The sequence below is a fragment of the Macaca nemestrina genome, chromosome 8, assembly GCF_043159975.1.
Source record: "Macaca nemestrina isolate mMacNem1 chromosome 8, mMacNem.hap1, whole genome shotgun sequence".
Taxonomy (NCBI): domain Eukaryota; kingdom Metazoa; phylum Chordata; class Mammalia; order Primates; family Cercopithecidae; genus Macaca; species Macaca nemestrina.
This window is the reverse complement of record NC_092132.1, coordinates 115,891,470-115,917,501: the sequence shown is the minus strand read 5'-3', so window position 1 is coordinate 115,917,501 and position 26,032 is coordinate 115,891,470. Positions and strand designations below refer to the sequence as shown.

Sequence of the window (26,032 nt, the reverse complement as noted above, 5' to 3'; positions counted from 1 at the left end):
GGCCGCGGGCCGCGGCGCCTGCCGGGAAATGCAGTCCCGGGTTCGGGACGCTGGGGCTCCGGAGGAAGCGGCGAGTCAGCGGGGCGGAGGGGGCGGGAGCGCGAACCAGGAACGCCCGCGGCTGCTAGCTTCTGGAAGACTAGGGAGACTGGGCAAGAGGGCCAAGGGACGGGGAGGGACGGTACGTGGGAGAATGACACACAAAACACCCCGGGAAGCCGGAGGAGGCGTGGAAAGGTGGGGCCCGGGAGGTAAAACTGGGCTCGGCGCGTTCAGTGTGGCTGATTAAAGAACAGCGCGCAACTAGCGCCATATGGCGCTCCTCAGGGTGACTCGGCTCTGTAGCTCCTGGGGTTAGGAGCGACCGTCGCACGGTCCCCGGTGGGTGACCGCGCGAGGGCGGGGCAGTCCAGGCGTCCCCTCGGCAGTCTCCCGTCCTACAGCTGTCAGGGAAGGGCTCCCATTCCAGGAGGGTCTGCATCTGGAAAGCCGGGGGCGATGCAAGACCGCCTTGGCGTCGGTCTCCCTCTCAGCCCCGGCTGAATTGTCAGAGGGTCCGCCTTCCCCGGTTGCAAGCAGTAGGAGGCCGGGCCGGCGGCGCCGGCTCGCTGAGGGAGCGCCCCGATCTCCCCGGCAGGCGCCGGCCCCGCGCGCCTCTTCCTGCTCGGCTGCGGCCCGGAGGCTTGTGGGTAACCGGGAGGACGACGTCAGTGCCGGCCGCATCCCCGGGTGCCCCCCAGCCGCGGGAGACCGCGAAGGCTCCGTGACCGTCACGTGCCGGGGGCCGCGGCTGCTCGCGGCCAGACCTTCGCATCGAGGGACATGAGGTACATTTGTCCTACACGGCCCAGGAGGAACCGGGAGGCAACTCTCCGTCATCCTTTAGCCCCCCGCATCCTAGGAAACGTATGGAAAACAATGGAAGGTTAAGTGTGTGCACAGTGATCTAGCCCTGCAGGAGTGTGCCGACCAGGTGATATTTCCTGGGGCCTGGTGATAAGGATTTAGAAGGTTACAGCACAGAGATCTGAACGTAAAAAGGAAACACAGGCAGCAAGCAAATGAGGAAACTGATACTCTCTGTTCTGAGAATAAAGCCGTTTTACCGCTAGACGTCATACTCTCTGTAGACGTTATAGTGCTGGATGTCTTTGGTACTATTACAAGAAATTAGATATCTGTTCTCTTTATCACTTAAGGAGATTAAAAGATTCCTACAGATCAGTTATTTAAAAGGGCACTAATTATGAACTAGTTTTTTTGTTTTGTTTTGTTTTTTGTTTTTTTTTAAAAAACGTAACCCGGTTAATAATACTAAGGGTGATACTGAGAATTATCAGCATTGGCCGGGCGCAGTGGCTCACGCCTGTAATCCCAGCACTTTGGGAGGCCGAGGCAGGCGGATCACGAGGTCAGGAAATCGAGACCATCCTGGCTAAGACGGTGAAACCCCATCTCTACTAAAAATACAAAAAATTAGCCGGGCGAGGTGGCGGGCGCCTGTAGTCCCAGCTACTCGGGAGGCCGAGGCAGGAGAATGGCGTGAACCCGGAGGCGGAGCTTGCGGTGAGCCGAGATCGCGCCACTTCACTCCAGCCTGGGCCACAGAGCCAGACTACGTCTCAAAAAAAAAAAAAAAAAAAAAGAAAAGAAAATAAAAATTCTCATTACTATTAATAATTAAATATTTTTAAACGTATGCTTTAAGTAGTACCACAGGTTAAAGCTATCAGTAAAAGCATACTTTTATTTGTGATATACCATTTTAAAACACAGATGGCCAAAGCGGGCAACCAAGTCTAGCTTAATTCCATCTCCAGGAAAGAGGGATTAAATTAGTCTTTTTTTTTTCTATGAGCCTTTCTACTTCCATTCTTCGTTTTCTTCCTCCTGTGTCTTCCTTGCTTTGTTGATAAACTGTTGCCTTCACCCGGCACCTGGGTTTCTCCCTTGAGGAGAATCTAGTAAATTGTCCCCAGGGATCTTATATTAGCCTGTTTCTAATAGCTATGCTGACAGCAAGAGTTTAAAATTGGAGTTATGTGAAGTAGATGCATGGTCTTTTCCTGCAAAGCATTACAAAATACAGTTAGTAATACTTGATCTGGTGGCGTATGTAGGAAAATGGCCATTAAAAATAATAGTTTACATTTTCAGTATCTAACATCTTCTGAGGTTTAGACGATGATTACTCTTCGCCATAGAAAATGAGCAAGGAACTCATTAAGACAGCAACCTAACACAGTTCTCAGGGCCAGAGTCATGGGGAAAAAATATTTTTTAAAAAATTTCTCTTCTGAAGATTATATACAGAAACTCCTTACATGATAAATCTCTTATCCTGAAAGTCAAAGAAATTGCCAAGTCTCATAACTAGGGAAGATGGACATTACTTTGAACAAACGGATTTCAATAAGAAGGGTTCTTAGCCCTTCCCTTTTTAGGATAGGATTGCTGACATATGGCCATGGTAGAAAACCTAGCTCATCTTTCAAATACTGGGCATGGAATCGTTCATCTGGTTTATGAATACTTAATGATATTCACTGTGCCTGGTTGTAAGTGAATACAATGCATGAATAAGAATATTTCCCCGTATAAAATGTCTCCCAGGGAACTGAAAATATATTTGCATCCTTTATGATCTTTTCCAGAAAAGTACCAATACATGGTAGTGCAATGATTAATTGATGAAATTAGTATGAAAACTACATCTACCTTCTAGAACTCAAAATTTGACCACCAGGAATTTTCAGTGAGGGAAAAGTAGAGTCCAAAGCTTTGTAGATTTTAATTCTGGTAAACAGAACGTGAAGTGAAACCTTTATGTGCAAAGTTGAACATCAGACATGCACAAAGAGACCTCTAGTGGCCAAACTGAAAAGTTTTGCCTGTTTAACAGTTGATCTATTTGGTTATTAGCTGAAAAATCCTTTGTGGATTAAAAGCAGTCTGCATTTTTTACTGACGTTTAATACCGCCATCTTCCATTCTTAAAAATGTGTAGCCCAGATGAGTAAAGTCAGTGGTCAGCTCACATGTTAGGAGACGTATTCTCTGTGAAACGGCGATTCCTTGCTGTATGGTGGTCGAGTAGAGCCACTAAGAAAAAAAAATTTTTTTTTTTTTCTTTTGAGACGGGGTCTCGCTCTTGTCGCCCAGGCTGGAGTGCAGTGGCGCGATCTCGATTCACTGCAACCCCGACTCCCGGGTTCAAGCGATTCTCCTGCCTCAGCCTCCAGAGTAATCAGAACTTCAGGGGCACGCCACCACGCCCGGCTAATTTTTGTATTTTTTTAGTAGAGACAGGGTTTCACCATGTTGGCCAAGATGTTTTCTATCTCCCGACCTTGTGATCCGCCCGCCTCGGCCTCCCAAACTGCTGGGATTACAGGCGTGAGCCACCGCACCCGGCCTAAAAAAAATTTTTTTTTGAATCTTTCTTCTGGAGCCAGATAAAATGGATGGGAAAAGATAACTGGGGAACGAGAATATTTCTAGATCTTTCATTTTCCCAAGATGGCTCAGTTGGCCATCCTAGGAACTGAAGTGCCCTCAAACCTATAGTGTCTGTCATTTCACAGCTACTATCACATACATTTTATATGTTGAGATTTCTACACAAACTATTAATCACAAACAACACTTGTTAAGGGAACATTGAGGAAGCAAATATTTTTAGTAGAATACAGATTTCCATATGAAGATTTCACAGTATTCCGGCCTCTGGAAAGGAATACTCTCCTTCCGATTCCCGCCCTTTCTGTGACACCATGAAGTCCTCTCCGCGCCCCTTAGGCAGTTCCGGAGTTGCAGGGGCCGAGGGAGAATACATCAAAGTGATGTCATTCATGACTCCGAGATGGTTACCATGGCAACTATCAGACATATTACGATGTCAGTAGGGTAAGAGCCTGTTTAGTCTTCAATCAAGGGTTTCCTCGGGCGTTAACCACTGCCTGCAGAGTGTGGACTGGCAGAAAAACCCTCGGGCCCCCCAGCACCAAGGCTCCTTAAACCAAGCCCCACAAAGAAGTCACTTCGGCGATGGGAACGCGGCTTTGCGGCTTCCTGGGCTGCTAAGGTGAAGGACGCCCGCCCTCCCCAGAACTTGAGAGCTTATTGGTTGGTGATGTCGTCACTCAGAGTGACATCAGGGGCAAGGAAAGAGGCGGAGCCGTAGAGACTTGGCTTCTGGCCCTTCTAGCTTGGGGGTACGGGGAAGGAACTGGGAGGACCTAGGCTGCCGTTCCGCGGAGCCCGGCCGAGGAGGTAGGGGTGGGCAGGCCCAGCCCTCAGGCCGCGACCTGGTGGGCCTCGCTGCCTTTTTTTTCCTCCGGAGCCCGCTCCGTCCGCATCCTGCTACTCTCACCCTGCTCCTTTCATCAGCGCCCTATCCAGGTTTCCTGACCGCTTCCAGTTCCCACCACGCTCTCCTCCGCCCACGACCTCATCCCCGCCAGTCCCCAGCACAGTGCGAACTCTGAAGCTCGGCCTCTCCTCCCCCGCACAGCGCGCTCAGTCCTTTCAGTCCCAGGCCCTGCTTCTCCTCGGCTTCATTTCCCACAACCCCGATCATCCACGAGAGTCGTGGTTCCAGTGCCTGTCCCACCCCCGCACCAAAAAACCAAAGCATAACCCCCAGACCCTGCCGCATGCAGGCCGCGCACACATCACTGGCGCCGAAACCGCCAGGCGAGGAAGCCCAGGGCGCGTTTTGCTCCGGTGGGGTGATGAGCAAAGCCGAGGGAGCCCGGGAGCAGCGGGCGTGGGGCGGCGCCAATGCGAGTGCGAGTGGTGTCCGCTGCCCGGGAGCGCCGGGGCTCGAGCGGATTAACCGCCACCTCAGGTGTCGTCTCCCGCCCGCGAAACGCCACCCACCGTTAGTGTGGGTCCAGAGGTTTCGAGGCCCTGTTCAAAATGTCAGCTCTGTGGCTGAGATTTCTATTCAGGAGAGGCCCTGGAACTCCTTTTCCAGCCGCAAGAGAGCAAAGCTGCCATTGGGAGATGCCAGCTCTTCTGCCGCTCCTCGCGACCCTTAGCAGAAAAGCGCCCCTGGATGGAGAAGGGTTTTGGTGAAGGTTATCTACAGGTTCAAAGCTCAGTTTGCGCTCTGGAGAATCACTAGCAAGGGAAACAGTTTTACCTCCACTTGAGCGATTAGTAGGTTCCATGTCTACCTTCATCCACTGCTATATAAATTAGATTAGTGGGTACTTCCAATCTTCAGGATTTGGTACAGCTTGCCTAAATATAGAACAATGCTAACTGAAAAGAAATTCAGGATATCCACTTTCTACCTATATTTTAAGGCTACAAATAGATATATATTGCTCTACTTTTTAAGTACTTGGCAATCATTGAAGTTGCACTACTAGATACTATTGACCAGAAATCAAAATGTCTCTGAAGACCGTACCATCTTCATGAGCGACATCATCTTAGAGATCATTACCATTTGTTGGAATCTCAAGGTACCATTCTCAAGTCCAGAGCTAAGAAAATATCTGATTGTTGGACATGAGCTTGAAGGAGATTTTGTATCTTAACTATGCAAATGTTCTACCTTTGCAATAGTTAAAAACACTAAAATCCTGATGTCTTTTAATTGATGTGTTTTTGAAGTACTAAATTGTTTACTTACTCCTTTTGCCTAGGTCCCTATGTTAACTACTTGAGACAAAAATAAATATGGCCTTCTACAGTTATAATTCAGTCTTAGCTATTGCTCGAACAAGGTAAGCATTGGAGTTACCCCCCAATATGAACTTAATTCTTCTTTTTTTTTGTAAATGTATTTATTTATTTTTATTTTTATTTTTATTTTTTTGAGATGGAGTCGCACTCTGTCGCCCAGGCTGGAGTTCAATGGCGCAATCTTGGCTCACTGCAACCTCTGCCTCCCGGGTTCAAGCTACTCTCCTGCCTCAGCCTCCCAAGTAGCTGGGATTATAGGTGTTTGCCACCACCTCCAGCTGATCTTTGTATTTTTAATAGAGACAAGGTTTCACCATGTTGACCAGGCTGGTCTGGAACTCCTGACCTCAGGTGATCCGCCTGCCTCAGCCTCCCAAAGTGCTGGGATTACAGGCGTGAGTCACCTCGCCTGGCCTGAACGTCATCCTTCTAGATGGAAAGTATATGTGTAAAAGGATTGGTTTAGTACACAATTAAAAGTTTCTTGGAGGCTGGGTGCAGTGGCTCACACCTGTAATCCCAGCACTTTGGGAGGCCAAGGCGAGGGCACTGCCTGAGGTCAGGAGTTCGAGACCAGCCTGACCAATATGGTGAAACCCCGTCTCTACTAAAACTACAAAAATTAGCCGGCGTGGTGGCAGGAGCCTATAATCCCAGCTACTTGGGAGGCTGAGACAGGAGAATCGCTTGAACTCGGGAGGTGGAGGTTGCAGTGAGCCAAGACTGGACCACTGCACTCCAGCTTGGGCAACAAGAGTGAAAATCCATCTCAAAAAAAAAAAAAAAAAGATAGAAGATGTAGTTTTTTTTTTTTTCTTTTTTCTTTTTTTGGGATGGAGTATCACTCTGTTGCCCAGGCTGGAGTGCAGTGGCATGATATCTTGGCTCACTGCAGCCTCCACCTCCCAGGTTCAAGAGATTTTCCTGCCTCAGTCTTACAAGTAGCTGGGATTACAGACATGCACCACCACGCCCCACTGATTTTTGTATATTTAGTACAGATGGGGTTTCGCCATGTTGGCCAGGCTGGTCTTGAACTCCTGACCTCAGGTAATCCGCCAGCCTGGGTTTCCCAAAGTGCTGGGATTATAGGCGTGAGCCACCATGCCCAGCCAGAAGATGTAATGGTTTTAGATTGACATCTCTGTAATTGATGAACATCATGTGAGGTCCTTAGATGTAAAGCCAGTAAAATGGCTGATGAACAGCCAGTCTTAGGGCATATTTGTGTCCCATTACGGTCTGTTACCTTTTTTTTTTTTTTTTTTGAGATGAAGTCTCGCTCTATTGCCCAGGCTGGAGTGCAATGGCACGATCATGGCTCATTGCAACCTCTGCCTTCTGGGTTCAAGTGGTTCTCCTGTCTCAGACTCCCGAGTAGCTGGGATTACAGGCGTGCACCACCATGCCCAGCTAATTTTTTTGTAATTTTGTAGAGACAGGGTTTCTCCATGTTGGCCAGGCTGGTCTTGATTTTTTTGTATTTTTGTAAAGACAGGGGTTTCTCCATGTTGGCCAGGTTGGTCTTGAACTCCTGACCTCAAGTGATCCACCTGCCTTAGCCTCCCAAACTGCTGGGATTACAGGCATGAGCCACTGTGCCCGGCCACCATTTATTTATTCACTGAGAATAAATAAAGACTATTCACTGAGCACTTACTTTTCCCCTTTTGGCCATTCAAAGAGTGTTTTATCTTGGTATCCTTCAAAAATAGTCTGAGGCTGGCTGCAGTGGCTCACATCTATAATCTCAGCACTTTTGGAAGCCTAGGCAGGAAGATAGCCTGAGCCCAAGAGTTCAAGAGTAGCCTGGGGCCAGGCGCGGTGGCTCATACCTGTAATCCCAACACTTTGGGAGGCCGAGGTGGGCAGATCACAAGGTCAAGAGATCGAGACCATCCTGGCCAACGTGGTGAAACCCCATCTCTACTAAAAATACAAAAATTAGCTGGACGTGGTGGCACGCACCTGTAGTCCCAGCTACTCAGGAGGGTAAAGCAGGAGAATCGCTTGAACCTGGGAGGCGGAGGTTGCAGTGAGCCGAGATCGCACCACTGCACTCCAGTCTGGGCAACAGAGCGAGACTCCATCTCAAAAAACAACAACAACAACAACAACAGCCTGGATAACATAGTGAGACCCCATCTCTACAAAAATTTTTAAAACTAGCTGGGCGTGGTGGTGTGGGCCTGTAGTCCTAGCTACTCAGGATGCTGAGCCTGGGAGGTCGAGGCTGCAGTGAGCTGTGATCACACCACTCTCCTCCAGCCTGGGTTTTTTAACACCTTAAGAACTAAACCAGGCATGGTGCATGTGCCTGTAATCTCAGCTCCTTAGGAGGCTGAGGTGGGAGGATTGCTTGAGCCCAGGGGTTTGAGGCCAGCCTGGGCAACACAGCAAGAGTCTGTCTCTTAAACAAAAAGAAAAAAAAAAGAGCCAGGTGTGGTGGCTCACGCCTGTAATCCCAGCACTTTGGGAGGCCAAGGCAGGCAGATCACTTGAGGTCAGGAGTTCAAAACCAGCCTTGCCAACATGGTGAAGCCCCGTCTCTACTAAAAATGTAAAGATTAGCCAGCTGTGGTGGTGGGCGCCTGTATTCCCAGATACTCGGGAGGCTGAGGCAGGAGAATTGTTTGAACCCAGGAGGCGGAGGTTACAGTGAGTCAAGATCACACCACTGTACTCCAGCCTGGGCAACAGCGTGAGACTCCGTCTCAAAAAAAAAAAAAAAAAAAAAAAAAAAGAACCAAGACAAATTTTTTGTTTGTTTATTTTTGTTTTATTGGTTTTTTTTGTAAGACAGAGTCTCGGTCTGTCACCCAGGCTGGAGTACAGTGGCGCAATCTCGGCTCACTGCAGCCTCCGCTTCCTGGGTTCAAGAAATTCTCCTGCCTCAGCCTCCCAATTAGCTGGGACTACAGGTGCACACCACCATGCCCAGCTAATTTTTGTATTTTTAGTAGAGACGGGTTTCACCATGTTGGCCAGGATGGTCTCGATCTCTTGATCTCGTGATCCACCCCCCTCAGCCTCCCAAAGTGCTGGGATTACAGGCGTGAGCCACCACGCACGGCCCATATTTTTATTTTCAAACAATCTGATATGGTAGTTTAACTGCAAACCCTGGGCTGTTGCAATACCAGAAGGTAGAGACCCTTAATTGGGGTGCCCAGTTCTAATTGTGTGGTTTTTTGGTTTTCGTTTTTTGTTTTTTTTGAGACAGAGTCTCGCTTTGTTGCCCAGGCTGGAGTGCAGTGGCATAGTCTTGTCTCACTGCAACCTTCACCTCCTGGGTTCAAGCGATTCTCCTGCCTCAGCCTCCCTAGTAGCTGGGATTACAGGTGCATGACACCATACCCGGCTAATTTTTGTATTTTTAGTAGGGACTGGGTTTCACCATGTTGGCCAGGCTGGTCTCGAACTCCTGACCTCAGGTGATCCACCCGCCTCAGCCTCCCAAAGTGCTGGGATTATAAGCATGAGCCACCGTGGCCAGCCCTAATGTTCTTGAAGAATTTAGGTGAAGGGTATTTCAGCTGTAAGTTGAGGAGTTCAAAGACACTGAATAGGTAAGGCAGTATTATGTGACTAGTTAATTCCTACAGTGACCATCAAATGTGTCTTTGAAACAATATTCCTTGGCCAGGCATGCTGGCTCATGCCTGTAATTCCAGCACTTAAGGAGGCCAAGGCAGGCGGATCACCTGAGGTCAGGAGTTTGAGACTAGCCTGGCCAATGTGGTGAAACCCCATCTCTACTAAAAATACAAAAATTAGCTGGGCATGGTGGTCTGTGCCTGTAATCCTAGCTACTAAGAAGGCTGAGGCAGGAGAATCACTTGAGCCCAGGTGTCATAGGTTGTAGTGAGCTGAGATCGTGCAACTGCACTCCAGCCTGGGCAATGGGAGTGAAGAAAAAAAAAAAAGCTGTTGTATTTTGACCGGATGTACTATCTATTTCTTTAATAGTATGTGCTTTATGATAGTGTGTGCTTTGTAATAGTATGTACTTAACTCAGAGGATGTTCTTTTTATTCCAGATTCCCTAGCCATTTTGTCCATCCTACCTGCTCTTCTTATTCCCCATCATGTGCATTTCTTCACTTGCCAGATTCCCATTTAAATAAGACATGTATGAAGAACTATGAGAGCAAGAAGTACTCGGATCCCAGTCAGCCAGGCAATACAGTACTTCACCCAGGAACTAGACTAATACAAAAGCTACACACATCCACTTGCTGGCTGCGAGAGGTTCCTGGCAAACCTCAGCTGGAGCAAGCCCCAAAACATCCACAGGTGACGAGCCCTCAGGCCACAAAAGAAACTGGCACGAAGATTAAAGAAGGCGAACAATCTTATAGACAAAAAATCATGGATGAACTTAAATATTTTTACAATGGATTCTACTTACTTTGGATTGATGCCAAAGTTGCTGCCAGAATGGTTTGGAGGCTGTTGCATGGACAGGTCCTAACCAGACGAGAGAGACGAAGGGTAGGCAAGAATCATATTTGAGAAAGAAAATGTGAAATTAAAATGAACTATTTGGGAACTCAACTATTTAAATTCAATGTAAACTTCATCTTAAAAATCTCAGAGTAGGAATAATAACTGCTGGTGAGAACCAGTTTCTTGTCTGCAACTGACTTACTGTACAACTTTAGTCAGTATTCTGGAATTTGTTATATATTTTCCTGTAGAACGGTTTTTAAAAAAACTTTTATTTTAGGTTCAGGGGTACATGTGCACATTTGTAGAATGGTTATAATTATGTTTTTAAAATTTTTCCAAGAAGTTGAGAGGCTTCGTGTTTCAACTGTTGTTAATATATTAAGCAGATGCATTTTAAAACCCAATTTTGGCTGGGCACGATGGCTCACACCTGTAATTCCAGCACTTTGGGAGGCCAAACACAGTGAAACACTGGCTAACACAGTGAAACCCTTGTCTACTAAAAAAATTACAAAAATTAGCCGGGCATGGTGGCACGTGCCTGTAGTCCCAGCTACCCAGGAGGCTGAGGCAGGAGAATGGCTTGAACTTGGGAGGCGGAGGTTGCAGTGAGCCAAGATCGTGCCACTGCCCTCCAGCCTGGAGTGAGATGCCGCTGCAAAAACACAAACAAAAAAAAAAAACAATTTTAAGTGATACAATGCTATTAAAGTATGGACCCTCTAACATAGATGAAGTCTAGGAGATGCCAATAATATTTTTATTGTCGTAGACTTCCTTTAAGATATCCCATAAAAATTGCTTCAGAGCTATGGTAAACAGGAAAACCCTGCCTTTTCGTTTTTATAAACAGCTGCAGAAAACCTGTCTTGGGTTTTTAACACTTTAAGAACCAAGCTGAGCATGGCGCATAGGCCTATAATCCCAGCTCCTTGGGAGGCTGAGGTGGGAGGATTGCTTGAACCCAGGAGTTTGAGGCCAGACAGGGCAACATAGCAAGACACTATCTCTTGAAAGAAAGAAAATGAACCAAGACAGGGTTTTTTTGGTTTTGTTTTTGATTTTTGTTTTTGGCATGCCCTAAAATAATGAATATTGCATATGCATTTAATTCTATAGCTGTTGAGAACTTGTGTTGATTTCTTCCGCCTGGTTCCATTTATGGTGTTCATAATTGTACCCTTCATGGAATTCTTATTACCAGTGTTTCTGAAACTCTTCCCAGAGATGTTGCCATCAACTTTTGAAAGTGAATCCAAAAAGGTATGTAGGATTTTTTAACTTTAATAAAATTTAATAAACTTTATTAGAGGAGTTTTTAGGTTTACAGAAAAATTGGGTAGAAAGTACTACTTCTCCCCACCCCACCCCATCACAATTTCTCCTATAATTAATATCTTGCGTTAGTGTGCTATATTTGTAATGATTAAAAAACCAATATTGATATGTTATTATTAAAGCTCATACTTTAGGGTTCACTCTTTATGTTGAAGCAGTTCTGTGGGCTTTGCAAATGCATAACTTCATGTATCCACCATCACAGTATCATACAGAATAGTTTCACTGCTCTAAAAATCCACGGTGGCTTATGTCTGTAATTCCAGCACTTTGGGAGGTTGAGGCAGGTGGATCATCTGAGCCCAGGAATTTGAGACCAACCTGGGCATCATAGTGAGACCCCATTTCTACAAAAAATGCAAAAATTAGTCGGGCATGGTAGCTCATGCTGTGGTCCCAGCTCCTTGGGAAGCTGAAGCAAGAGGATTGCTTGAGCCCAGGAGGTCGAGGCTGCAATGACCTATGATAGTGCCACTGCACTCCAGCCTGAGTGACAGAGGGAGATGCTGTCTCAAAAAAAAAAAAAAAAAAAAAAAATCTCCGTGCTCCACCTATTTGTCCCTCTCCCTTCTTCCCCCAACCCATGGCAGCCACTGATCTTTTTATTGTCTCTGTAGTTTTGCCTTTTCCAAAATGTCATGTACTTGGGATCATACACTGTGTAGCCATTTTAGATTGGCTTCTTTCACCTAGCAATATGCATTTCAAGTTCTTTTCATGGCTCAATTCTTTTTATCACTGAATGATAATCCATTGTATGGCTGTACCACAGTTTGTTTATCCATTCTCCTATGAAAGGATACCTCGATTGCTTCCAGGTTTTGGCAATTATGAATAAAACTGCTATAAACACTTATGTACAGGTTTTTGTGTGGATGTAAGCTTTCAACTCATTGGGGTAAATACCTAGGAGAGTAATTGGTGGATCGTATGGTAAGACTATGTTTAGCTTTTAAGAAATTGCTAAAGTGTCTTCTGAAGTGGCTGTATTGTTCTATATTCTTACCAGCAAAGAATGAGAGTACCAGCATTTGATGTTGTCAGTGCTCTAGACATTAGCCACGAAATAGGTGTGTAGTGTGGTATCTCACTGTTTTGATTTGCAATCTCCTGATGTCATATGATGTTGAGTATCTTTCCTGTGCTTATTTACCATTTGTGTATCTTCTTTGGGGAGGTGTCTGTTTAGATCTTTGGTCGACTTTTTTTTCTTTTTTGAGAAGGAGTCTAGCTCTGTCACCCAGGCTGGAGTGCAGTGGTGCAATCTCAGCTCACTGCAACCTCTGCTTCCCGGGTTCAAGTGATTCTCCTGCCTCAGCCTTTCGAGTAGCTGGAATTAAAGGCATCCACACCGTGCTCAGCCAATTTTTGTATTTTTAGTGGAGACAGGGTTTCACCATGTTGGCCAGGCTAGTCTTGATCTCCTGACCTCAGGTGATCCGCACACCTCAGCCTCCCAAAGTGCTGGGGTTACAGGCGTGAGCCACTGCATCCGGCCCTTTGGTTGACTTTTTAATGGTTGTTTTTTTTTTTTTTTTTTTTTTTTTTCTGATTGTTATTTTGAGTTCTTTGTATATTTTGGGTAAAAGTCCTTTATCAGATATAATACGCAGATGTTTTCTTCTACTCTGTGGCTTATCTTTTCATTCCCTTAACCATGTATTTCACAGAGCAAGTGCTTTTAACATTAATGACATCCAGCTTATCAGTTTTTTTCTTTCATGAATCATGCTTTTGGTGTTGTAGCTAAAAACTTATTGCCAAACTGAAGGTCACCTACATTTTTCTCCTATTTTATTCTAGAAGTTTTACAGTTTTCTGTCTTACATTTATGTCTGTGATCTATTTTATTTATTTATTTATTATTTATTTATTTTTTTGAGATGGAGCCTTGCTGTGTCACCCAGGCTGGAATGCAATGGTGCGATCTCGGCTCCCTGCAACCTCCACCTCCTGGGTTCAAGCAATTCTCCTTGCTCAGCCTCCTGAGTAGCTGGGATTACAGGCATGTGCCACTACACCCAGCTAATTTTTGTATTTTTAGTAGAGCCAGGATTTTCCCATGTTGGCCAGGCTGGTCTCGAACTTCTGACCTCAGGTGATCCGCCCACCTCGGCCTCCCAAAATGCTGGGATAAGAGACGTGAGCCACTGCTCCAGGCCGAGTTAATTTTTATGAAAACTGTAATGTCAGTATATAGATTCATTTCTCTCTTTTTTGTATGTGGATATCTAGCTTTTCTAGGACCATTTGTTGAAAAGATTTTCTCTTCTCCACCAAATTCTAACTTGATTTTAACTGTCAAAAGAATAAACAGAACAGACTGGATGCAGTGGCTCATCCCTGTAATCCTAGCATTTTGGGAGGCCGAGGTGGGAGGACTGTTTAAGCCCAGGAGTTCAAGACCAACCTGAGCAATATAGCGAGACCCCTGTCTCTAAAAAAACAATTTTTTAAAAATGTAAAACAAATTAGCCAGATGTGGTAGCATGCACCTGTATTCCCAGCTACTTGGGAGGCTGAGGCGGGAGGATTGCTTGCGCCCAGGAGGTTGAGACTGCAGTGAACTGAGATCATGCCACTGTACTGCACTCCAGCCTGGGCAAGAGTGAGATCCTGTTTAAAAATAAAAGAATAAAGAAAACAGAAATCCACTGTTACTGCGGTGACTAGTGGAACAGTAGGTATGATTTAGTCGGCACAACAGACCTGTTCAGCAGCCCCTGAGAAGAGGGAGCCTTCATTGAGTGTGGCAGTCACCGTGCAGGCGAGAAAACAGAGGCAGCTCCTTCCTTCTCCCCTTTCTGTGCCACTCTACTAGACAGCATAGACAGCGTATGGTAAGAAGGTGTGAACAAAACATTATGAGAAGACAAAAAGTGCAACTTTTTCTTTTTTGAGACGAAGTCTCTCACTATCACCTGGGCTGGAGTGCAGTGGCACAATCTTGGCTCACCACAACCTCCGCCTCCCAGATTCAAGCAATTCTCCTGTCTCAGCCTCCTGAGTAGCTGAGATTACAGACGCCTGCCACCACACCCAGCTAATTTTAAAGGCAACTTTTAAATCAGTAAGATTGGGAAATTTTTCACAGAAAAGGTAACTTTGGAACTGAGACTTAAAGAGTAAGTGGGATTTTACCAAAGGTATTCTGGATAAAAGGAATAGCATTTAACATGGCTCAGTGGCATGAGAGAGTATGATGTAATCAGAGACCGCTGGTTGGTTATTTGTGGTTGAAGTAGGCAGTTCCAGGGCATCAATGACAGGAAACAGACAAAGTGATGTGTTGGGGTCAGGTTGGAAAGCATCCACCAGCTTAAGAATTTAGGCTTTCCCTTTGACCATGGTGAATAATGGAAACGGAACGTTTGAAGCAGGGTAGCTGGGTGGATGACATGATTAGATCTGTGTTTTGGAAGAATAATTTTGCTACAGGAGGGGCTGCAGAGGGTAGAGCCAAGGAAGGGAAACCAGCTGGAATGCTAGCCCAAGAGAGAGATGACAGAGAATACATTATGAAATTAACAATAAGAATAAAGACTTGAAGGCTGGGCGTGGTGGCTCATGCCTGTAATCTCAGCACTTTGGGAGGCTGAGGTGGGTGGGTCACTTGAGGTCAGGAACTCGGTACGAGCCTGGCCAACATGGTGAAACCCCATCTCTACTAAAAATACAAAACATAGCCTGGCGTGGTGGCATGTGCCTGTAGTCTCAGCTACTTCGGAGGCTGAGGCAGAAGAATCACTTGAACCTGGGAAGCAGACGTTGCCAAGAGCCAAGATCGTGCCACTGCATTCCAACCTGGGTGACGGAGTGAGATTCTATCTTTAAAAAAAAAAAAAAAAAAAAAAGTCTTGAAGACAAATTCGGGATACCTTCACAGGATAAAATCAAATTACAATATTTGACTGCCTGGCAATGGTTTAATTTGCTTACATTTAAAATAATCAGCATCTAGAATTAATGCCATAACATTCCAAGGAAAGTATTAGTGAATTCAGGAAGATGGGGGGAGTAGAGGAAGTGATTTATCTAAATGTTACCTCTTTCCTGAACAGCACTCATTCCCTGAAACATACAAATATGTCTACATCATGGCCACCATCTCAGAAAATTCTTGTTTGCTTTGTTCCATGGAGAGAGGAGCTTTCTGTTTACATCAGATCACAGCACCATGTATTTCTCTTTCATAGCACTTACCCATTATGCTTCTACATTAATGTGAAGAATTACGGGATTATCATTAGTCACTAATGCTTGTCTCTCCCACTATACTAAAAGTTCCATGATGGCAGGAATTCTTACCTGTTATTGTTCATTTTATCTCCAGTACCTAATACATGGTAGATGTGCAATAAATAAATGGATGGATGGAAGGATATGGATGAATGAAATGGATGACTAAGTGGGTTTTGTTTGTTTGTTTGTTTGTTTTTGACAGAGTCTTTCACTGCTGCCCAGGCTGGAGTGCAGTAATGCAATCTCAGCTTACTGCATCCTCCCCCGAGGTTTAAGCGATTCTCCTGCCTCAGCCTCCTGAGTAGCTGGAATTACAGGCATGTGCCACCACACCTGGCTAATTTTTGTATTTTTAGTAGAGACAGGGTTTCATCATGACAGGCCAGGCTGATCCCAAACTCCTGACCTCGGGTGATCCACCCGCCTCAGCCTCCCAAAGTGCTGGGATTACAGGTGTGAGCCACCTCACCCGGCCACTAAGTGGGTTCTGATCATGCTATTGTGTGATTTTGTTGTTGTTGTTGTTATGTCTTTTAAGATCTATCTAAAAATCAGTGATTCTTATGATTGGCTGATCATTAGAATCTCCTAGGCAACTTAAAAATATACAGATACCTGTTCTTCTTTACCACTGAGTCCTGACTGTAGTTATTTTGAAAATGCTACCATAGTACATTTCTGATGATGAACAAGGATTGAGAAACACCAGCCAACAGTGTCCTATGAGTATCCATTTACTTTTCTTCTGTGTAGTGCTGTGTTCATGTCTGTTGGAGCACTTAACTCATTGTATTGTAATTACTTATGTCTGTTTTCTATTAAACTGTAAGCTACATTAGTGTAGAGTCCATTTCCTAGTTTTCTTTGTTTGTAAAGCAAAACCCAGGGCCACTCAAACCAAGAGTTGGCTCAACTGGCAGACTGAATAGTTTGCACCAGGTTAAGAGATTCTTGTCTGGGTGCCGTAGCTCAAGCCTATAATCCCAGCACTTTGGGAGGCCAAGACGGGCGGATCACTTGAGGTCAGGAGTTCAAGACCAGCCTGGCCAACATGGCGAAAATCCCTACTCTACTGAAAATACAAAAATCAGCCCGGTGTGGTGGCGTGTGTCTGTAATCCCAGCTATTTGGGAGGCTGAGGCAGGAGAATTGCTTGAACCTGGGAGACAGAGGTTGCAGTGAGTCAAGATGGTACCTCTGCACTCCAGCCTGGGTGACAGAGCGAAACTCCATCTCAAAAAAAAAAAAAAAAAAAAGAAAAGAAACAAAATTAGCCAGGTGTGGTGGCACGCACTTGTAATCCCAGCTATTCGGGAGGCTGAGGCAGGAGAATCACTTGAGCCTGGGAGGTGGAGGTAGCGGTGAGCCGAGATCGTGCCACTGCACCCCAGCCTGGGCAACAGAGTGGGACTTCATCTCAGAGAGAGAGAGAGAGAGAGAGAGAGAGATAGTAACTCATTCTAAATAATAATAAAGCCTCCCATTGGGGGAACATTTTGGATCTATCAAATGCTTATGATTATTGTATTAGTGAGAAACAAAAGTAAGGAGACAAGTTCCAAATAGAGGCTTCTTTTTACTTGCTTTGGTCTCACAAACCCATTCAGCTATGCCTGAGCATCATGTTATTACATGATGTAGGGATGAGCAATAACAAAGAGACAGTTGTTTTTCTCCCATCTTTATCTACCAATTTGCAATCATGAAGGATTGAGTAACTTTTATTCTTCTACCATTAAGGAAGAAAAACAGAAAAAGAAAATGGCTGTAAAGTTGGAACTAGCAAAATTTCTTCAAGAAACCATGACAGAAATGGCAAGGAGGAACAGAGCGAAGATGGGCGATGCCTCTACACAGCTGTCATCCTACGTGAAGCAGGTGTCCATCTTTTATGTAATGCTAAACAACTTCAGGGTTGGGAGTTATATGAAAAACACATGTCATCATGGATTTCCCAAACTGTTCACCATCTTTGGAATTGCAAATATCTAAATTATGAACATACAATATTGTAAACATTTAATATTATAAACATTGATAGTAGTTTGCAGAAAAGCCTGTCTTAAAGTAATCAGCATGTTGAAGACATTGATAACTTCTTGGAAAGAACGGTAGACTTAGAGTCAAACTTCTGAACTCCTGATTTTTCAGCTGATGTAGTTTGACTTCGGATGGATATCTTTTTTTTTTTTTTTTTTTTTTTTGAGACGGAGTCTCGCTGTGTCGCCCAGGCTGGAGTGCAGTGGCCGGATCTCAGCTCACTGCAAGCTCCGCCTCCCGGGTTTACGCCATTCTCCTTTCTCAGCCTCCCGAGTAGCTGGGACTACAGGCGCCCGCCACCTCGCCCGGCTAGTTTTTTGTATTTTTTAGTAGAGGCGGGGTTTCACCGTGTTAGCCAGGATGGTCTCGATCTCCTGACCTCGTGATCCGCCCATCTCGGCCTCCCAAAGTGCTGGGATTACAGGCTTGAGCCACCGCGCCCGGCCCGGATGGATATCTTTTCTTTATACCACAAGACCCATTTCCAGATGTCAGAGAGAGTCCCATAAATGCTTTGGTGTCTCTTTCAAATAGCCTATTGGGAAAGTTAACTTAAGTAGGAAACACATTTTAATTGGCCTCTTTGTCCCACTGCATAGGTCCAGACAGGCCACAAGCCCAGCACAAAGGAGATAGTTCGCTTCTCCAAACTATTTGAGGACCAGCTGGCCCTGGAACACTTAGATCGCCCTCAGCTGGTTGCCCTTTGCAAACTGCTAGAAATGCAGACGTTTGGAACCAACAACCTGCTCCGCTTTCAGCTCCTGATGAAACTGAAGTCTATAAAAGCAGATGATGAAGTAAGAGCTTAACCATAGCTCTAGGGAATTAGCAAGGTTTTGGGAGATACCTTAGGGTGCCTGTGGGACGAACTGTGCAGTATTGTTTTTGTTTTTGAGACGAAGTCTTGCTCTGTCGCCCAGGCTGCAGTGGTGCAATCCTGGCTCATTGCAACCTCTGCCTTCCGGGTTCAAGTGATTCTCCCACCTCAGCCTCCCAAGTAGCTGGGATTACAGGCATGCACCACCACACCCGGCTAATTTTTCTATTTTTAGTAGACACAGGGCTTCACCATGTTGGCCAGGTTGGTCTCAAACTCCCGACCTCAGGTGATCTGCTTGCCTCAGCCTCCCAAAGTGCTGGGATGACAGGTGTGAGCCACCACGCCTGGATAGAAGTGCAGTATTTTCCATTGGGTCTGGTCATGTTGGGTTCTGACAAAATGAGTGGTTTAAACAACCATTACCATGACAACTTGAACCTTGATTACTCATTTGAGGAGTTGTCATCCCCTTACCCATTTATTGAGAAGGCCATCATAAGCAGTTAGTAATTTGGATGTCTTAGCTGGGACTCATCTAAAGCAGTTAGGACCTGCTGGGAAGGAAATAGCAGCTCAGTAGATTCCTGACAAAGCTCTGCTCCCACACTTGTGCTCTCATACCGGGAAGCTGGTGCCAAAGTCAATATTCTGCTGGGCGCGTTGGCCTGCCAAGAAGGGGTAGTTGGCTTGGTATGCAAAACATAATGCTGGGAGGAAAAGCAGAGCCTCAACACCTTGTAGAAGAAAGGCACCCTTGGACTATAACTACTAATTAGGCTTTTTGAAAAAATGGAAGGAATGTTTCTTGACTCAGAATCAGCTGCTTTATAAGCATTCCGCCTGGGGGAGCAGGTTTCCCAGAACTGAGAAAGCATGATCCCTTTGGCCCCATTTAGATTTCAGTTGTTGCTCTTAGAGCTTTGCAATAAACAACACTGGTCCCAGAAATACCATAGTTTTGGGTTACGCCAAGCAGAAACTGTGTTATTTACTGAGGGAGTTTTGTGGATCAGTGTGTCAGGGCCATTTCTGGGGGTGGTGGGGGGACAGCAGGGGAAAACACTACAGGGACATGCAACAAATGGTACATTGTGAGTTTTTCAAGTGAACTACTTTTTTCTAATGAACCATAAAGCTGCCACGGAAGAGAAAAGTAGGTATGTCACAACCAGACAAAATGCAGATCAAGAGGGGAAATAATTACTCTGATGACAGAATGTTGGGGAGAAGTTGTGTAAATATCCCTAATATTGCTAATACATGTTGGCAGGATTCCCGTTATTTCAACTGCCACCTCCCTACATCGCCTTTGCTGCAGCAGCCAGTGCAAGGTACAAAGTGTCCAAGCCTCCGATTCTGTTTCCACTGACTTACTGGAATTTAGGGATTGCATAAAATTGGAATCAAAAGCTCCAGCTCCATCCCTTACATTTCTTTCAGATAATTGCCAAGGAAGGGGTGAGGGCATTGAGTGTATCAGAACTACAGTCTGCCTGTAGGGCCCGAGGGATGAGATCACTGGGTCTCACGGAGGAACAACTGCGACAACAGCTCACGGAGGCAAGTAGCAGCACCCCTCTGGGGTCCTCTTCCCTAGAAGTCTCTTCTACAATATGCAGACCTCCTTATGTGATTTCTCCTTTGCAAGTGAACCGTCTTACCTAATTTGCCTTATTTCATTGAGCACTGGGATGTTGAAGAACTAGGTTGATTTTTCACTTTGATTGGGATCTCTATCAGTTTTCCATTGCTGCCTACGAAATGACCATGAACTTAGTGGCTTAAAACAACACCGGTATATTAGCTCACAGTTGGTAGGTCAGAAGTGCAGGCTGTCTTCCTTTGGAGGCTGTGGGAAACGACCTGCTTCCAAGTTCATTCAGTTTGTTGGCTGAACCTAGTTCCTTGCAGCTGTCGAACTGAGGGCTTTGTTTCCTGGCTGGCTGTGAGCCCAGGGCTACTCTCAGCATCTAGTGGCCACCTGTATTCCTTGCCTCTTGGCCTCCTTCATCTGCAAAGCCAACATCAGAGAACTTCTTATATGCCAGAGCTTCCTTGTGCTTGAAATCTCCAATTTCCCCTGCGTTTGACCTCTAGCCCCAGACTGAAGGTCTCATGTGACTGGTGAGGCCCATCCAAAGATTCTCCCTATCTTAAGGTCAACCGACTTGGGACCTCAGTTACACCTGTAGAATCCCTTCACACAGCACCTAGAATACTGTTGAATAACTAGGAAAGAGTGTGGGTGCTGTAGGGACAAGGTGTCTTGGAGCCACCTCAGAATTTTGACCTACTCCACGTAGTGTAAAGGGTCCTGGCAAAAATTTCAGTTCAAGGCCTGTTATCTGTGTGAATCTGTCTGGAGGTCCCCACTTTGCCTGGTGGCCCACCTGGGGCTGCTTTTCAGTTAGTGCCCCAAACCAACACACGCTGTGGTAACCCATGTTTAATATTTTTCCTCAGATAGCATATTTGTACTTTAAGAGCATCCATGCTTTAAAACAAAGGAGTAACTCCTATTACATTTCATTCCCATCATTGTAAAAAATGCCATGAAGAGTGCGCAGATAATCTTAGGATACCAGCCTTGGCTTGGAAACCGTGTTAGGTTACTTTTTCCTCTCATATGTGGGACCAGCTCTGGTTGGAAGACAGCACATTGTAGAGAAAGATCCTTAAAATCATGTATTTCTTGAACGTTGGCTATGACATGGTCACTGCACAAGCTTTGTGAATTTTTTTTATGGTACTTTTTGAATTTTATCTTTTGTGCATATATTACTGATCTTAAGAAGACAGGGTCTCACTCTGTCACCCAGGCTGGAGTGCAGTGGCATTAACACAGGCCACTGCAGCCTCAAACTCCTGGGCTCAAGCAATCCTCCCACCTCAGCCTCCCTAGCTGGAACCACGGGCATGTACCACTATACCCAAATAATTAGAAAATTTTTTTGTAGAGACAGAGTCGCCCTGTGTTGCTCAGCCTGTGATTTATTCTTTCACATTATCTACACTTTGTCCAGGAGAAGATACTTGACTGGGTTGACAGTATAATTGAATTCTCCGAGAGTGATTCCACCATAGTGAAGGAGTTGGCAGGGTACCCCCTCAGTGCAGAAGCCAGGGCTGGGCTCCTGTCCGTGTTCTGCCGTTACTCATCACCTGAGCGGCTTGGCGGAAGGGTCGGGGGCGGTGGGAAGGTGTCGGCGAGCGAGGCGGTAGATCACCGCGGATCACTCCGGCTCTGGCGTTCTGTGATTCTCACGTGTTGTTCCCCTCCTGTTTTCCAGTGGCAGGACCTCCACCTGAAGGAGAACGTCCCTCCTTCCCTTTTGCTCCTGTCCCGCACCTTCTACCTGATAGATGTGAAGCCCAAGCCTATTGAGATACCACTCAGCGGGGAGGTGAGTACCTGGGCTCACACCCTCATCGTCCATCCAGCTGAGGCCTCTCCATAAACATTTGGTGTACTCCTGCAGTCAGAGCAGGCATTTCTTTTGGCCTTTTAGAATTTGGCCCAACTGGCTTTATGTTTTAAAAATTCCTGAAAAACCAACCAACCACAACAAAACAAAGGCCAGGCACCGTGGCTCACACCTGTAATCTCAGCACTTTGGGAGGCCGAGGTAGGTGGATCACCTGAGGTCAGGAGTTCAAAACCAGCCTGACCAACATGGTGAAACCCCGTCTCTACTAAACATACAAAAATTAGCGGGGCATGGTGGTGGGCGCCTGTAATCCCAGCTACTTGGGAGGCTGAGGCAGAATTGCTTGAACCTGGGAGGCGGAGGTTGCAGTGAGATGAGATCACGCCATTGCACTCCAGCCTGGGCAACAGAATGAGACTCCATCTCCAACAAAACAAACCAAACAGAAAACTGAAGCCACTCAGACTACCTGCAGCCTTAAGGCTGCTACTGTCTTTGAGCCCAGTTTGAGAATTTTACTAATAGGAGCAGTTTATTCCTTTTCCTTAACTATCTCATCTTCATTAGACGACTTGTGCGTGTGGGTGTTTCTGTTGCTTTCTCCTTTTAGACTGAATGTTTCCTGTTCATTTGTCCAGATTCCTATTAGTTTTTAAGCACTGAATAGCTAATCTAGAATGCCCTTCAACTCATTTCCTTAGTCATTTTTCTTCCTGGTGTTGTAGGGAAGAGCATAGGATTGGCCCAGTCACTATAGCATCTTGCGCTGGGCCCATCAGAAAGGGCCTCCCGCTTCTATAGCTGGTGGCTTCCTGTCTGACTCAGAACCCCGCATGAGTAAGAAAGGAGACTCTTGTAGAAGATGCTACACTGTGGTTTAGGGGATTAGTCCAAGTACTAAGTGAGGGCCATTTTATATATAATTACACTGTTGACTCCTTGGACAAGCCAAGGAAAATTATCTGAAGTCCAGTATGAAAACCCAACTTCAGGAAACACCATCTTGCTTTCCCTTTTCATATTTCTAGAGTAATCTGGTTTTGGGATTTGTCCAGGAAAAACTCTAGGGAGACTAGGAGCAGTTTCAGAGTATAGACCATGTTCTAAAAGGCAGGCTAGTGGGTTCTTATTCTATCCAACTCAAGGAACCATTCATGTAAGACAGACCAAAGTCAATAGTCATTCTCAGATTGCTCTCAGGGGCTAGGAAATCTTGGAGGAGCTCACTGTCTCAGCTAAATTTGGGTTCTCAGAATTATTCTAGAGAGCCATCAGCTCTTTTATCCAGACGTTGCTTTCTGGAGTAGGTGAGAAAGGAATTAAGGACAAAATGATAAGCTCCTAAGCAATTTATTGGCTTTTTCCCACCCATGTTTTTAAACTTCTCTTCTCCATGTATATATACAAAATGAGAACAAGTAGCATGCTAGGTTCTGTGAAGAATAGAGACATCAAATATACTGTAATTTTGGATGTATGTAGCCTTATCCCTCCAAAGTACACAAATAACTTTCAAAGCACAGTGATATGTTTTTCAAATCTAATTCCTAAAGATAGGTTAGCTAGCTATTCTATCACCACCCCCATTCTGATCGTAATCTATAATACCACTCCTCTCCCCATCTTCCCTGCATTACAGGAGCTTACCATTTTAGTAAATCAGGCTATTTTATCATTTATTATTAGATACTAAAAATGAAAAAGATGCAACATAGACCAAGTTGTATCAATGCTATTAGAAAATAACTGAGACCAGGTGCGGTGGCTCATGCCTGTAATCACAGCACTTTGGGAGGCTGAGGCAGGCAGATCACCTGAGGTCAGGAGTTCAAAACCAGCCTGGCCAACATGGCGAAACACCGTCTCTACTAAAAATACAAAAATTAGTAGCCAGGCATGGTAGTAGGCGTCTGTAATCCCAGCTACTCAGGAGGCTGAGGCAGGGAGAACTGATTGAACCCGCGAGGGGGAGGTTGCAGTGAGCCGAGATCGAGCCACTGTACTCCAGCCTTGGTGACAGAGCAAGACTCCATCTCAAAAAAAAAAGGAAAAAAATAATTGAGAAATGACTTTTTTTTTTTTTTGAGGCTGACAGCAGGACCAGTACCATCAGTGGTTTGCTAATGATTATTTTAAATGCTAGAATCTATCCAAGTGCAACTTTTGTATACAAAGGACTCAAAACTCAAAGAGAAATAATACTAAGTTGCTATGTCAGGGGCATATTTCATGGTACTCATAAAGGGTGGAGCTGGAGGAGGAAGCTAGGGATTTAGTGGAAAGCAAATTGTGCTAAAAAAGGCATTGACTACTATAAAAGTTTCTGGGTTTTAGGAAGAGCAGAAAGCTTATTATACATAAAATGTTTCTCTCCCCAGGCTCCAAAGACTGATATTCTTATGGAACTACCTACTTTCACCGAATCTAAAGAGAACATAGTGGATCTTGCACCTCAACTGAAGGGAACTAAGGTTAGACAGTTACTTTCCATTTGGTTAGATTAAAAAATGAAAATAGCAATGGGTCAGTTTCTCCTGTTTTAATCTCCTTAATGAAACTGAAATTCAATACAATAATGTTCCTTAATAAGGAATATTTATTGTACTGTTTGATCTGTTTCTAAGAGGAAGCTTATTATTTGGCTATATGTAATTAGGTTCCAGATTTTGCCTTTTGAATCTTGTGCCAGGATATGAGGTAGCTGTGACAAGTTCCTGGTAGTCAAGGTAGTGGACTGTAGATTAATACATTTTGTTTTAAATCAGTAACCCAACTCTTGGTTCTGATGTTTAAGGATGAAGACTTTATACAGCCGCCACCAGTTACATCATCACCCATAACACCATCAACACCAATTTCATTACCTAAAGGATCCATCACTTCTTCTAAAGAAGCTGTAAGTATCTTTAATAAATGAAAAAGAAAAACCCTCTCCCTCCAGTTATCTTTAAGGGTAGTGAGAATCTAGAATTAGTCCTGTTGCAAAACACTGCACAATTCTTCCTGTTGTCCAAACAGGAAATTGTAGGCTGAACTTTAGTCATCTTATAACCACGTTTTTTACTTCAACTATCCAAAAGCAAAAAACAACCAATACAATTGTGGGTCAGACTAAAACATGCTTACAAGCCAGTTACAATATAGGCAGACCCTTTTTTTCTTATGTGCCAGATGGAAATAGTTTCCATGTGTTGTGTATTTTACACAGGCTTCTGATGTCAGGAAATACTAGCTGGAAAGCAACTTGAATTTCAGGAGAAATGCACGTAAATAAGAAATTATCTGTCATCCAGTCTTCCCAATTGGGTGAAGGGATTTGGGGCAAGAGCACAGGGCATGAAGAGTAAACAGTGGGGAGGTTGTGGGAGAGTTGAAGTGGGAAGTGGCTCCTGTGGACCAAAGACACGCTGGCAAGACAGAGAATCTATTAAGACACCTATGGGTTAAGCCCAGAAAAGCATCCCAAGCACACACAGACCTTGTTTTTTGTAAATCTCCTGTATCTTTTATTACCAAGGTAAATTATAATCTCAGATTTGACTTTGTGGTCTGTCACTATTTTGATTAAGAAAACAAAAATGGCATTCACTCCTTAAGAACTTACACGTCTGTGACTAATGCCTACAGTCCTTTTGTTTTTTACGCCTAGACACTCCAGGCCAAATCACAAATGACGGCCCAGAACAGCAAGGCTAGTTCAAAAGGAGCATAAGGACTACTTGAGGATGGAGCTCACTCTCCAGCTTCCGGCCCTCAACAGTGGCATCTGTAAAGGACCTCCCAGCTAAGACTCTCTGTCTGGCTTCAGAGAGCGGATCAGTCGTTTAGCCCATGGGGCAGTCCTTTGAGGCCTGGTAACCATTCCAGGTGATGTGAGTAGTGAGACCAAGTTCAGACCCCTTATAAAAATATAATTGCAAAGTCCCATTTCCTCTGTGCCATTGTCACCCCCCACCATGTTGTTTTTTTAATTTCATGTGTACGTCCCTTAAGAGAGGAAATTTTTTTGCAC

The 26,032-nt window shown here is 45.1% G+C and overlaps 1 protein-coding gene across 6 annotated transcripts; it reads left to right on the top strand.

The window, feature by feature from the left end:
- Window positions 1–293: 293 nt before the first annotated feature.
- On the top strand, window positions 294–25,947 carry LOC105476568 (leucine zipper and EF-hand containing transmembrane protein 2). 6 transcript variants are annotated; one of them, XM_011732632.3, is made up of 11 exons: window positions 294–827; window positions 5,658–5,738; window positions 9,738–10,191; window positions 11,269–11,412; window positions 17,470–17,607; window positions 18,369–18,569; window positions 20,033–20,152; window positions 21,883–21,996; window positions 24,399–24,491; window positions 24,815–24,916; window positions 25,670–25,947. In XM_011732632.3, exons 2-11 carry the CDS (start codon window positions 5,692–5,694, stop codon window positions 25,730–25,732), a joined length of 1,476 nt encoding a protein of 491 aa, XP_011730934.2. In that variant the 5' UTR covers window positions 294–827; window positions 5,658–5,691; the 3' UTR covers window positions 25,733–25,947. The 6 variants fall into 6 exon arrangements, with proteins under 6 accessions (XP_011730934.2, XP_011730932.2, XP_024646916.1 ...); XM_011732630.3 differs by lacking the exon at window positions 294–827 and adding an exon at window positions 3,542–4,084; XM_024791148.2 differs by lacking the exons at window positions 294–827; window positions 25,670–25,947 and adding exons at window positions 4,132–4,272; window positions 25,229–25,654.
- The last annotated feature ends 85 nt before the right edge of the window (window positions 25,948–26,032 follow it).